The sequence below is a fragment of the Accipiter gentilis genome, chromosome 1, assembly GCF_929443795.1.
Source record: "Accipiter gentilis chromosome 1, bAccGen1.1, whole genome shotgun sequence".
NCBI lineage: Eukaryota > Metazoa > Chordata > Aves > Accipitriformes > Accipitridae > Astur > Astur gentilis.
The window spans coordinates 50,629,105-50,643,487 of record NC_064880.1 but is presented as its reverse complement, the minus strand read 5'-3'; the positions used below and the strand labels follow the sequence as shown (position 1 = coordinate 50,643,487).

The 14,383-nt window shown below is 39.9% G+C and overlaps 1 protein-coding gene across 5 annotated transcripts in view; it reads right to left on the bottom strand.

Annotated features, from left to right (window-relative positions):
• ARHGAP15 (Rho GTPase activating protein 15) overlaps positions 1-14,383 on the bottom strand; it is a 330,972-nt gene that overhangs the window by 15,958 nt on the left and 300,631 nt on the right. For all 5 annotated transcript variants that reach the window (XM_049803687.1, XM_049803704.1, XM_049803697.1 and 2 more), the window contains one exon: positions 8,089-8,194. In XM_049803687.1, the coding sequence (XP_049659644.1) occupies positions 8,089-8,194 (106 nt within the window). The remainder of the gene's footprint in view (positions 1-8,088; positions 8,195-14,383) is intronic.

Genomic DNA, 14,383 nt, shown 5'->3' with positions numbered 1-14,383 from the left:
AGTCCACAGATTTGCTCTTCATTTTTTTTTCAGATTGTTTTTTATTTACAAGATTTTGTAGAACTTCATAAGAAAATGGCCAATAGCCTGTCAGAAGTACTAATCATGCACTTGACCACAAAACAGATGTATGAAGGTGATAACCTGCAAATGTTGGAATGTAAAATACCATTCTCTGGAAGTAAAAACTGTATTGATTGTCTTAACATGGTGATTGAAATGATTGTTGCATCTTTTGCAATGTGTGAAAAATGATTTGATCTAATGTCATTTCAGGAGTCTCAGAGAGCAGGGCCATCTCTTGCCCTAGTTGTTCAGGTATTTGCTTTTTCTTTTTATATATTTGCCTCTGAAAAGCTTGTATTTTATAGCTTATTAAAAGAATAGAAAATCATCAGGGTCTGTTTTCCCATCAAAGTGCTGGGGGATTTACATGCCAAACTCCTGCTAGCCTTAAGGAATTACCTGCATAAATTCCCTTTCAATCGATAGTAGAATAGATCTTATTGTATTATATTAATTATTTTGCACAGAACACTGACATTTTGGCATTAAAGTCATCTTCTTTCTTTTTTTTTTAAGTTCCAATGAATATCTTAAGAAACTTCAAGCCTAGTATTTATTTTACAGCCTTATGCTGAGAAAAATCCCATATCTTTAGTCAGAAAAACGAAAAGCATTGCAATTTCCCCTTTGATGACCTGGTCCTGGATATTAATGTGTTAGGGCCCAATCTCCCAAAATAGCAAAACAAAAAAAAAAAGAAGGGGGAAAAAAAGCGCCTTTTTGTAATGAATTGAGCATTCTTAGTTTTCACCACCAGAAAACATTCCAGTTGAAAAGAACGCTAACCCCAAGCAATATTAAGAGGTTACAAAATCACATAAATTAACTCCGCCAGTGATATTTTACTAAAACTTCTGCGAGTGCAAACCAGAAGCAGGACTCTCACATGGTCTTGATTAACCGGAGAGTACTTAGCAGTAACCGGCCTTCCCTGAGATGTGCTGCCCATATGTACACGTACGCCCACAGCGCCAGGATGCACATGGACGAGCCTTCAAAGGCGTGGGGGGGCTCGGCGTGGGGGATTTGGGAAGCGAGCGGAGGAGAGTGGAAGTGAGAAGTGTTCGCTGTGTCATCGTGGGCAAGTGCCTTACCCTCTTCATTCCTCACTTTCGCCAGCTACACAACTAGGATAATAAAACTTACTGACCTGAAAAGCAAGTTAGGAGATTTAATTAATGTTTGAAAAGCTATTTTGAGATCGTTTGATATTGAGTAATGTGAGAGGAACAATAGGAGCTCTTTGAAACAGGGGCTCTATCTATCCGTATTTGTGTCCTGCACCTAGCACAATGGTGCCGTACAGCCACAGAGTCAACCATATCATAAATATTTAAATTAAAACTATGTTAATTATTTTTATCGTTCTGTTATTTGCTGATACACCAGCTCAGAACGTTTTGAAGCTTGGTAGCATTGAAAAGTACCAAGTGTAATTATTTGCCTGACTGTTATGAAAATCAGCATTTATATTTTTAAATATGGCTGTGAAAATGGGAAACACAGGTAAAAATGTGGTTTTAATTACTCCCTATTCTTCTCGTTAAAAACACCAAGCTGTAAGGTATTCTTCAGGGAAGAGGCGAACTTTGCAAGCTCTCTTATTCCACAAAAAGAAGGACTAGGCGTGACTGCAAAAACCTTGGTAGCAGGTCACCCCCACCCCAAAGTCAATAAAATAAAAATGCAGAAAGGTGCTTCTGGACGACTGGATTTCTTTTTTTGCCTTTAATCCCAAATATTTTATTACTCCTGTCCTGTGCACACTTGTGCCTGGCGCACATTTTCTTGTGTCCGCTAATTTACAAGGGGAGAGTTTAGTAGACCGATGTGTACTTAGCTGAGAGAAAGTGGATTTAACTCTTCTCCTTCCCCCAGAATGAGCCCTGGGAAGCTATGGTAGATGGGACAAGTGTTGGCATTGCTCCAGCTCCTTTCTAAAACTCTTCTATAGCTGAAACGGAGAAAAGCACATGTGCAAGAGCATGTCTCGATATATATTTGCCCTTCTCAAGCTAGGAAGTGATTAATTCATTTCATGTAAATCTTAAAATGCTGGTCAGAGATGCCCGAATCTTTATGTCCCTGGCCAGTCACCTACTCGCTCTTCTGGTGCAGGAGGGTTTTTCTCCTCCTCACATTTCCAGTAGCTGCTCCCAAAGCTTGTAGGGGCAAGGTTAAAGTTTTCTCCCTGCTGCTGTCCCCTGGCTGAAGAGCAAGAGCTGCTCCCAAGTTGCCTAATTATAAAGAAAAGTCTTGGTACAGGAAATAATTTCAACAAATAGTCTTTCTTGTGCCTTCAGTTAAGGGCTTCTGTGCTTCTGCATTCCTGAATCCGGGCATTTTTCCTGAAGCAAAATTTAAATGCCCATTCCACACTTTGGGTTGTAGGTCTCCCATAGGTTGTCTAAGGTTTCCCAAATAGAAATTTGTTGTATACTCCTTCCATTCTGGGAATTGTTTTTTATTTTAAATAACTTTTACCTTCTTCTTCTGTTTCTTAACAGAAAGCTTGTAAGGTTCTTAATGTAATCTGTTCTTCTCCTGAGTAAAAATAGGGTTCTCCTGAGCCTAGATTTAAAATGCAAGCCTGCCTGAAACTGCTGATATGACACGTAGCTTAGTAAGTGAAAATCACTTTTGCTACATCTTTCCTCCACTAACTTTAAAAAAAATAAAAAGTTTGCAGACATTCCCTGCTTAGTATTACTAGATACCATACTTTCACTTTATTTTCTGATTTTCCCTCAGAATTCTGGGTACTGCTGCTGGACTTGTCATCACATTGTCATTGTGTCCTGGTGTGCCGGCTACTGTGGGCTTCTGTCTATGCATGGCTTTTTTTCTTTTTCTCTCTTTTTTTTTCATCTTTAATAGGTAGAAATACGTCTGTTTAGTCAGATGTAGTTTGCAAAAGCCTTCAGAACGTAGCTGCCACGCCGCGAGGTTTGAGGGGGGCTGTGTGTTTCGTTTGTCAAGGTTGAATGCTTTTCTCTGTTCATAGACTGATGAACGTGGGCGAAAGTTATTTTTCAAACGAACTAAAGCATGAATACCTATGGGTTTTCTTAGATAACATATTAATATCAGTGGGTTCGTCTGAGACAAAAAGTTCCACCCTTGACGAGGAGCTTATTTCCAATGAAATTGATGCAAACATTTATCAGAAACAATGAAGAATTTGGGCAGGGGGGGAGGCAATCAGAAAGAAAATCATCATTCTCTCTCTGGAAGGGCAGAAAACCCGGGTGGCATTTGAAAATATCTTGCCGTGCTATGTACAGTATGGGAAAACGGGAGCAAAATAAATGGAGTTTCTTGGATTCGAAGGTGAATCAAAAGGAACTGGCTTCTGCCTGGACAAGGCAGCCAGATAGGCCACAGTAACAGATCCACGTGATAAACCAAGAGGCAACTGCAGAGCTCCCCAGACAACTTGCCTGAAGTGCCTGCCAAGGAGGCAGATGCTGCTGCTGGAAGAATATCTTCCACAGTTGGGCATCTGGGTTCAGCGCTTTCCACGTAAGGGAGAGGGATGGGAGCGTCAGGCTGGCCCCTGTCTTCCCATTTAATTATTTCAACATCCATTTTAGACTTTTGTAAATAACACGTGTTATCCTGCCTTTGTGCGGGAAAATAAGGAGCAAGGAGAGGGGGTTTGTCTGTAATATATCCCTTCGCAGGGGTGTCCACGTGGATGGGTAAAGGCAGAGTCGAGCTTGGCTGCCCTGTGCTCCAGCCTGGTCAGATGTGAGACAGCTCGGGTCTGGGAGTCGCAGAGCTGCCTTGTGGTGGCACGGAGCTCAACCTAATAAGCAGAGCAGGCTGAGATTCATTAATTTAACATTAATAAGCACAGCTTATTAGCTCAGGCACAGCGCTGTATAATACAGGCAGACAGCTTCTGGAGCAGAGCTGCCTCTGCCCTCGCCAGCTCAGAGCCTGGTGCAGAAGACCCGGCCAGGGTGCTCCTCTCCCCTACTGCATTTTGCATTAGGGAGGAAAGAGTATTTTGCGGTCGCTGGAGGAGCTTCTGTGCAGACAAACAAACAAACAAAACCCTCCAGGTTTTTAGATTGTAATGCTGGCTTATGCCGAGTCTTTAAACTTCTCGTGCCTCAGTTTCCCAATGGGTGTGTAATAGCTACGTCGAGGTGCTGCTGTGAAAGCGGGTTAAAGTACCCATCCTAAAATAATGTGGGATCCTTAAAGAGCGAAATGCTCCTTCTGCCTTACTTGAATTATAGTTCTGTGATTAAATTACTGGGTACAGATAATGATTTCTGAGATAGGATTTGGTTGCTCCCCGTTCACACTTGTGCAGAGAACCAATACCGGGTTTCTGCATCACCTGATGTCCTGTCTATGCCTGCAAAATAGGACCAGAAAGCTATATCAGTTTTAACTGGTACCTGTGATTGGCTCACTCTGGGAGTAAAATTCACTTGTAGATAAGCAACAGGAGAAAGCGGAGTCCTGGGGAAATGGGATGCTGTTTTCACACATGTATGGGACAGCATTACATGGGCTATAAACAGCAAACAAATATTCTCTAAAGGTGTTCAAGTAGAACAGGTTGTTTTCTGTAGCCCTTTATTTGGGAAAATCCCTACTCAGGGATTTGTTGTTTCTTTCACGTGTAAAGTGTATTTGTTTGACTTGCTCGTGTTTGGGAAGAACTATGAATAACTTAATAGTAGTTGTGCTCTGTTATTTTCAGTATGAGTCCTAACAAAACAATGTCTTGTGGTGTTAGACTGACAAGAGCTATGGGATATGTTCAGCCCCATATTTTGTCTCTTCTGTTTACGAGTAGAATACAATTCATGCAAAAATGAACGAGGGACATTGGTGGGCTGCCTTTTTTCCCATCAAATGCAAAAAACTTAAAAGAACAGGTACCGCAACCCCAAGCTTTGCTTTTAATCCCCCTCCTGTGGGCTTCATACGCTGCGCTGTGACTTCTTGCAACTTCAGAGGGCTTGGTTTAAGAAAGATATATGGCACTGGTGTTAATCCCTGCTGCCAGGCCTTTCTCGCAGACTCTCTCATCAGCTGCTTTGTCTGGGTTTCTAAAGGAGAACCCTTCTGAAGTGCATTTCACATCGTTATTTGTGCTTGATCTGGACCTACTCCTGCAGACTGGATCGCTGCAGAATGAAACCAGAGTGCAGCCTCGCTGCTGTCAGTGATTTAGGGGAAGCGTAGCCTTCTGGGCGAAGGTTGGATTCTCGTGCTGAGCTCCTGTGTGTCAGTGAGACATACGCTCTCATGTAAGCACAGGCTTACACTGTCCCATAGCCCAGGTCTGCATAGCCCTGTTCTCTTATTTGTCTAACAAAGAGGAAAGAAAGGGGTAGGAGAAAGAAGGGAATGCCACAGAAACAGCATAACTGGGGTCCTTCAGTTTCTCCCCACCAAAACCCCCTTGAAGCCTGGTTCAATGTTGAGCAAGAACAGCCATCTCCACCAGCAAATACAGAAATTGCAGCAATATGCCTCAAAGCAAACCAGTTTACTCATTTTTTTCAACTGATCAGAAACTTTCAAACTTCCTGTGATTTACACTGAGAAAATCCCGTGACTGAAGAGGATGGTGCAAGGTGCGAGTCAGTGGTGAGGTTGGCGCACTGTGCACATTGGCACCCCTCCTCTGAAGACTATCCCTAAGAGTGATATATTTCTACATTTTGTAACCTCTGCAGGGTAGTCTTGTTTCCTAGGTTGATTTAAACAAACACACGCTGCTTATATTTCCATAATATAAACATGTCATTACTAAAAGTGTATGTATGCTTCTTTATTCTCATTTATGGAGCCATGAGGCCATTCAGACTGGCTCCTGAGTTTTGCTTTGACAATTTCAAGAGAACATACCGGTTTTTATCTGGGTTTTTTTTGTGTTTTCAGTACCTATTCTATTGCTGCTCCCATATCAATGGAGCAGAGCTTGTAGGCTAGCCCTATCCTTCCTTCCCTGAGGATGTGTTTTTGTGGCAGAGAAGGCTGACTTCTTCAAGCAGACTCATACGATTACTCCTGTAATGCTGAGATCCCCAACTGCCTCAAATATCACATTTTCCTGCCTTCCATCGCTCTGTGCCACTATATTGCATCAGTATTCCTCTAGCTTGACCATGCTTTCTGCAGTGACACCTAGGTGAGAGCCTGTGCTTATTTAGGTAGTATTACTTCTGTAGAGTTGTAGTCAAGCCTGGTATTGTGTACATAAGCATTAGGAAGTATTGGTATTTTACTGTTCGTATTTTAGTATGGGATTTTTTTTTTTTTTCCTTTTCTTTTCTTTTCTCCAAAAACCAAAGGTCTTGGTCCAGTTTTGCCAGTCGTTCTACACATACACAGCAGGAAACAATTGCTGTCCCGAACAGATTATGCTCTAAAAAGCCAAGGCAGACAAAGGAAGCATTATCATCATTTTGTAAACAAGGAACCAAGGCACAGAGAGATTAAGTGATTTACCCAAGGTCACCCAGAACATCCGGTCAAAGCCAAGAACTGAACCCACGTCTCCTGAGTCTCAATCAAGTGATTTAACTATGAGATCAAAGACTTATTGTGTATACCTGATATCTCTCCCCTAAGACACGGTAACAAAACTTTCTTCAGGTTAGGATCAATGCCACATGCAGTGCAGTAAATTTTGTATATGGCATATCTGTGCTGACAGCGTGTACCCACTTCTTGCTCTCAAGTTCTGCCCAGGAAATAATTTCCCTTATTATTCTTCCATTGACAGTAATAAATTATCGTCCTTCTCTAGATAACCCTCTGAAGGAGAGAGTGTGCACCCACGGTACATCAGATGAATACATAGAAAACTGTTTTTCTGCAAGGCCAAACTCAGTCATTTTATGGACTATTTAAAATCCTTCCATGCTTAATGAGATGGGGACATTCCCACGGCGGTATGGACTTCATTTTGCAGTTTCAACTGGAAGCTGCAAAAGAAGATAAAGTATCTACATCTCTTATATGTATATGCCAGGAGAATGCAGCAGAAATGATCAGTATAAAGGCATCATTCATTATAAGCTCAGAGTAGTCTTTTATTTGGAGTTTTCATTACTCGCTCACTGGGGTCATTATATCATTCCTGGGATGAAATGCTCTTCTGTGCACAGGGCCTGCATGGGGCCCTGGATCCAACTTAGTCCCTTCAATTTTAAGGGTAGTTTGCCTGAAAAGTGACTGCGCAAAATGGCACCGGTTAGTCCCAAGAACAGGACAGCCATGAAGGGAGGAACAGGATCCTGCCCTTCATGTGCCCCTGAGCACATGGTCTGTTTTTACTTTTAATGCCACGAAACGCAAGAAGAAAACCTAAGGTGAACATGAGATCCTGGGTTGACTTTGTGGGCTGACATCTCTTGCAAATGGAGCTCAACGAGTGCCAAAACCACAGAGGAATGGTAAGGTGGAGCCTTGCAGCGTCATTTTTCTGCCCCTGTGGTATCTCAGCAACATTAGGAGAGCGAAGATGCACTTCCAAATCTCTCCTCAGCGTTTCTGAGTTGTTAGTTCTGTGTTGTCACGACCCTCCCCGTGCGGTACAAGAGCTTGTAACTTGTTTTCTTGGGTGAGGTTATTTCTATCATTACATATAAAGGAGTTTGAACGGCATGGACCTCGATGGTGAAAATAGGGCGATCAAAAGGTCTATTGTTGGAGAAAGTCAAACCAAACTGGACAAATGCAATACTGGAACCTGTTGCGTTCGCCCAATTCGTTATACCTGTAGCATAGTAATCCTCATGTGTCTGACTGCATTGAAGGAAACAGAACCGTTCTGTTTTCCAATAGAGGCAAAATTCGTGCTTTTGCTTAGACCTACTGATTTCTTGAGCAGGAATAGGATATACATAGATATCATAAATCATGCTTAGTTTTCCCGAAGAACGTAATTATCTTTCATATTTTGGATGACATTTCCAATAGGATTTGGATACCACACACCAATTCCTTTTAAAATTATCGATCTGTTAGTACCACAGTTCTACTTACTTCTTCAGATGTTCAAAAAGGATTTTCATTGTGTCATAGTTTGGTCTAGGGAGCTTATTTACCAGGCTCCTTATGGATTTGATGCGAGTGGCGTTGTCCTGGATTTCTAAGAGGGGGGAAAAAAGAGAAAATAACCACTTGAGTACCATATGAGAACATTACTTTGCCCATTACTGTATCCGGTACCTTAACAAGAAAAGCCATCGTTAATATATGGCTGAAACCAGAATATGCCATACCTTCTGTCACCTTAATAGAGAGCAAGAGTAATTTACAAGGATTAAAAATTCTCTCTTAATCTTAAGGAAGCATTTTCTGGTTCACAGAATTGTATTCTTATGCATTTCATTTATTTTATTAGAGTATTAGACCATCATCCCACGCTAAAATACTTCCAAGCACTGAGGGACCCACATCTTAAATGGAATTCCACTTTGGAATTACATTTGTCCAATGGTGCAGCTTCTGTGATGGATGCACTTCCCAGGTAGTCCTTCTTGTCCTTTTTTCCTCATCATAATTAAATCAGCTATATTTATGAATCTTTGTCCTTAACATTACACCCCATCGTGTTTGGGAACATGAAAAGATTTGTTGTTCTTTTTAGTTGTGCTTTCTGGTGATAGATTATTTTGAGGAAACTATTCCATTGTAGCTATTTTCTAATACCTGTAGCATCTCATAACTGTAATTTCTGCAGGAAAAAATTTGTATTTCAAGCTTAAGTTTAGCAATAAAGAATGTAGTGCTAAGGGCTTTAATGTCTCTTTTGAGGTGATAAGAACATTGCTATCATTTTTGTTAAGACATACCTTCCTGTTTTTAGCCTGATTTATAGTTTTGTGGGAAAGGTTTGACTGATATTTCCATCGATTCGTATAAGATGTTGCAACTAAAGCAAAGTCATGTACAACTGTGCTTTCGTTTAGGAACAGATTAGATAAGGTGCCAGTAGGTCTGACACAGGGAAAACATCTTGCATGTTACATGCCCTAGATAACCTGAGAATACTTTTCTGATCTTATCATCTATGATTTAATTATCACCTATCATTCTTCATATACGTTCCTTTTTAATATTCATATTACCCTAGCACCCAGAGATCTCAAGCAGGACTGAATCCCAGTTGCAGTAGGTGCTGCATAAACATGGATTGGTGAATAGTGCCCTGATTCAAAGATTTCACCAAAAAAAAGTTTCAAGAAAAAATTTCCTGTGATCAAACTGAATTTAAAAATTAAAATTACTAGGATAATATTCCTTCCTTGGCATGTGTTCCTAATTCCTGTTGAGATTAATGGTTCATACACACAGATACAATTGTATATATCTATATTGTTTATAATTTGAACATTCACATAGATATGAAAGACAAGTGCTCAGAGTAGTCAATGCATAGGTATTATTTTCCAGTATAAACCCCCCAAAATTCCATATAGATTTATTCTGTAGGAAGCCATGCAATTGACAGTAGCGATAATGAAGTTACACACAAATGAAGAATACAACTGCTGTGTGTTTTACTCTTGTTCTGATTTGACCTATACAGAACCTTAAATTCTGAACGGCACAAACTCCCCCAGTCTTGCAACCCACTCAGCCCTTGATGTTTTCTGCCACAAGCCATTCGTACTGTTTATTTTTGTCCCGTGGACGATCTGCCCAGTGGAAATAAGACTGAAGCTACAAATGAAAATGATATGAAATTTGCAAAAGCAAATTTTTTGTAGGAAGGGGGTACAAATTCTGTGGGCTTTTTATTTGTGCTGCTTGGTGTGCATACATGCTGTGCTCTTACTAGATAAGTTATATTTAGATTGGGGCTGCCCTGGCTGTACTGCAACTTCTCAAATAAAGCTTCTCAACTAGTTTATTTTTTAATTCTGTTTTCTCCTGGGAGTTCAACAGACTTGAGTGGAACTGAAACGCCGAGGTAGGGGAAGACCCAGTGGAAGGAAAAGCTCACTGTTTGTCCGTCGCAGCATATTTGCAAGGAATTGTCGTACAGTAAAACTTTATCGTGCTCTCTTGAAGGAAGAGTCTCTGTTCTGTGTTGATTAGCACAGATACCAGCTTGGTAACCACCTTCCCTACCGAAACAGCTACGTTACACAGGTTGTACTTCCTTATGACGTGTATTTGTAAAAGAAATAAACTAAAAAGAGCAGTATTAATTTACAAAAGAGATTATTTATTGAGGGAGTGGCAAGGGTAGAAAGCTTTGTTTTAGGGCTTACTGTGCCAAAGTCGTCAGTGCCGATAGACAGCAGAAGAGATCTTTAGGTAGGCTCTAAAGCACAAAGCCCGTAGAAATGTTGCATAAAATTATTTTGTGACTCGGTCTATTTGTTAATTGTTAGTCTATTGTAAAAGAAGAAAAAACAGGCAACATGTGGTAACTTTAGTCAGCATTTCTGAACTGGGAATGATAAACACCTCTGCCTGGCTCTGGCATTTATCAGTACTGAGATATTATTACCACATAGAGTCACAGCATGGTTACTGTTATCATCAAAAAAAAAGCCAGCTAATCTTAATGGTTTGTAAAGCCGTTACCTGCACTGGTCTGACATTTATCATGATCATTTTACCACATGAGTCCTACATTGCAAAGGTATTTTATCTGGAAGGGACATCACTATGAATTATTATTTGCAGCTAGGTAGAAAATTGTATGTTGTAGATACCTTTTCTCATTATAAATCACAGTCACATTTCACCATTTCCCACACAAAGCTGCTGAGCCCAGGCTTTTTGCCATAACACTTAGTCTCGCTCCCTTTTATAGTTCCATGAAAATATTGGGTACTCTTTCATTAAAATGGTTGATATTGGTGGTTTTTTAAATGCTATATACACGCTTGATTTTTCTCTAGTATAAAAGAATTTGTTTTTCCACTTGAGAAGCTAAAGAGAATAAACTGTTCATTTTTTTTTTTTTTCTTTTTTTTTTTTTTATTGAAGCTTACTCTCGCTCCAGTTTTTGTGGCTGGGCTTGTCTTTACTCTTGACCTTGTTGATGGAATATTTAACAGATCAGATGCAAGATCTTATGTTTCATTTGCAATACCTATGTATTTGCTTTATTTCTGTAAAGCCTTGAGTTCCACTTTCCTAGAAATTTTTCCTTTTCAGATTTCTAAGTAGAAAGATATTTTTTTAATTTAAATTTTCTGGAGGTTTTCTCTTTACCGTGCTCAAATGGAGGGAAGGAACTCTTAAACAAGGGTTTGTATAAATAGCTGCGGAGAAGGTATCCGCCTTCTTGCGCTGTATTATGAAGCCTAGCAGTACAGGGTGCAAAGGAAGGAAAACACTCTGAACAGCTGTTAAATTCCCCAGCCAAGTCTAGAAAAGGAAGCAGACCGGTTTTGATAAAATGCAACAAAATTATTTTTCATTATACTCTTTTTATTGTGAAAATTAGTGAAAATCTGGGGAAAAGATTCCCATTTTGGAAAGTTAGACTCTCTTTCCCCTGTGAAGATTTCTGAAGGAAAAGGGTTGTCATAACGCATATATCAAATAAAGAGTGAGAGGACGGTTAATCCTTTTTGCATTTTTTGGGCAAAATATGGAAGAAGTAGGTGATAATTTCAGCAGATCAGGATACTCTGAAGCGAATCGCAGATGGTTTTCCATGTAATATTTTCATAGAACATATATTTAGAATTTGGGTTACTGTCTTTAAAAATAGGGCTGGCTCCCTTTGACGGAGCAAGACTATGGAGATGCTCTCTTGTTTGTATTTAAATGAAGAATGCATTGGGAAAAAAAAACCCCACCCTACTTAATATTATATAAGCTCTTTTGTAAATGAGCTATGGATCAACGTTTGAGCACAGAAGAAAACATGATGCGTCTGTAACATTAACAGTGGCTGGGTAAAAATGAATGAAGAAAGTAACCTTTAGCACTCGTGTCCATAAAGAATACTTAAGCAAATCCCACCGAATCTTTCTTTTAATCATTAATTTTAAATGGACATAAATGTTTACAACAAGCCACTTTGTTTCAGAACAGGAAGTCCAGGGTTTATCTCCAATAACTCACGTTTGCTAGGAAGGGATGTATGTCTCTAACCTGACATGCATTCATTATTTTGTAAGGTACTGGAGTCTGACCTGTGACCCTCCTCAGACCTACTGCATTATTCATGTCCGCCTCACTTTGTGTAGTTTTACTATAGCACCCATTTCCCTTTACCAGGCGTTTCGGTGGCTTGTGCATGTTTAATGTTAAATGGCATTTATGGCTCACATTAATGCCTAATTTTATCACGAGCTATGGCTTCTTTTTATGCTCTCAAGCCTCACAGCTGAACTGCTGAAAAAAGTGATTTATGATTCTGCACAAAATATCAAACTATCGATCTGCCACCTAATCTATGTTTTGTTGTTGTTGTTGTTGTTGTTGTTTTCTCGGCATGGCTTTCTCTGATTTTCTTACATGGCTTTTCTCACCTTGTTTTGGTTTTTTGGATAAGATTTCTTCTGTGGTTAAAACGTCACACACTGTTGCTACAGCAAAATCTGTCTGCCAAGAGTTTTTCCAACAATTTGCGACTGATTCAGCTGCCGAGAGAAAGACAGGTCTTGTCTGGGGCTTTTTTGGTTTGTTTATTTCATTTATTACTTTTTTTTTTTTTTTTTTTTTTTTTAATCGGAACTGAGTGGTTTAGGTGGATTTTCGAGTGCTAATGAAATTGTGAGACTTATGGCGCTGGCTACAGCCAGCCGTAGTGTGGGCAGACGCTCTGTGAGCTTCCCCACTGTGCTGCTGTGCAAGCATCCCCGCTGTTATGTTTGCTATAGTTTTAATGTCTGTGAAAAATTCCTGATGCAACTAAATTATGTTCTGCCCTCTTGTTTGTATAAATAAACACCCGACTTAGCCAATTCATCTTGCTCTTGCCCATTTTAGAAGCTTGCCCTGTCACACAATGCTTAACCCCAGTCCTTGATAGCTTTGGTGTTATCAGGGAATGAAAACTTGCTTAAAAGAGAGTGCTCTGTTGGCTTGATTTTTTTTTTTTTTTTTCCAGAGACCTCAACTGCCCAAAACTCTGCTTTCATTTGGTCTTCATATTCTGGAAGCCATGCTGGCTAAAATACACAGATTTCTATGTACACATATATAGATAAATTATTCATGCCACTTTTAATGTCAGGATATTTTAATGTTACTGTATGCAACGTAAAAGTCCCAATTTTAATCACTTGCAGTACACTATGGCAATCGTCTCGTGCAGATACATGGTAAAATATTTTCTTGTTTTTTAAAAAAAATCTATAAGAAGCATTCAAACTAAATAATGTTTGCTATAAGGAAAACAACCAATTTGTGATCTGAATTGATTTTACTTTTTATTCGTGCCTCAGAAATAGATGTTGCAAAAGAAAATGAGAATTGCGTGAAATCTCTCTATATGGGCAATTGATAAATTCATCCTATGTGATAGAAAGTGGAGTTTGCAATGAATATTCATACAACTTTTGCGATCCATTAGCAAGACCCAAGACAATGAGTTCGCAACTCAGTCCCATTTAACAAAAATATATGTGGAATTAATGGGAAAAAACAGCACTTAGAAAAGTTAAACTTTAATGTATCAAACTCCAGGTGCCGGAGTTGGAGGGAAATAACCAATAATAGTCATTTTTTACATATTTGATGGGACTGATTATGCAATGTGCAACTCTAAATGGCTTATAGCACATTGTAGCATGGTTCCATCCCATTGGCTACAGTAGGGTGCAGGCAGATGGATGACAGTGACAAGGAGAGAAGTGCTTTTGCTTAGCCGTGCGTTAAGATGCCATCCAGAAGCTCTGTGCACTGCAGACACTTCATTAGGATGCCAGGATAATGGTAAACTACCACTCAGAGTGACACCCCATTTCCTGCTTACTGAGCTCTCCAACCTCGGCAGATGTCAACAATCTCACAGTGCTACAGAGCAGACCTAACTTTCCAGGCACTTTGACTCCAATTTTTTTCCCTTAACAGTGCCATACATTACATGCAATATGTAACAGCAAGTACCAAACAGAAAACAAAATTTGCTGCCCTAATTATAACAAAGCAGCATCTGAGTTAGGTACTGCATGCCCAGCGTACATACAACCAGTTAGGCAGCATAAAAGAGGCATGAGCTTTGCCGCTCGATTTTGGGGGTTAATTAGACTTAGGACTTTGAGAGCTAATGGGTAGTCTGATCCCGACTGAAATGATTGTGCTTCACTGCTAACTTCTACCGAGCGTCGGAAAAATATGCTGAGCTCTTTCCTGGTAT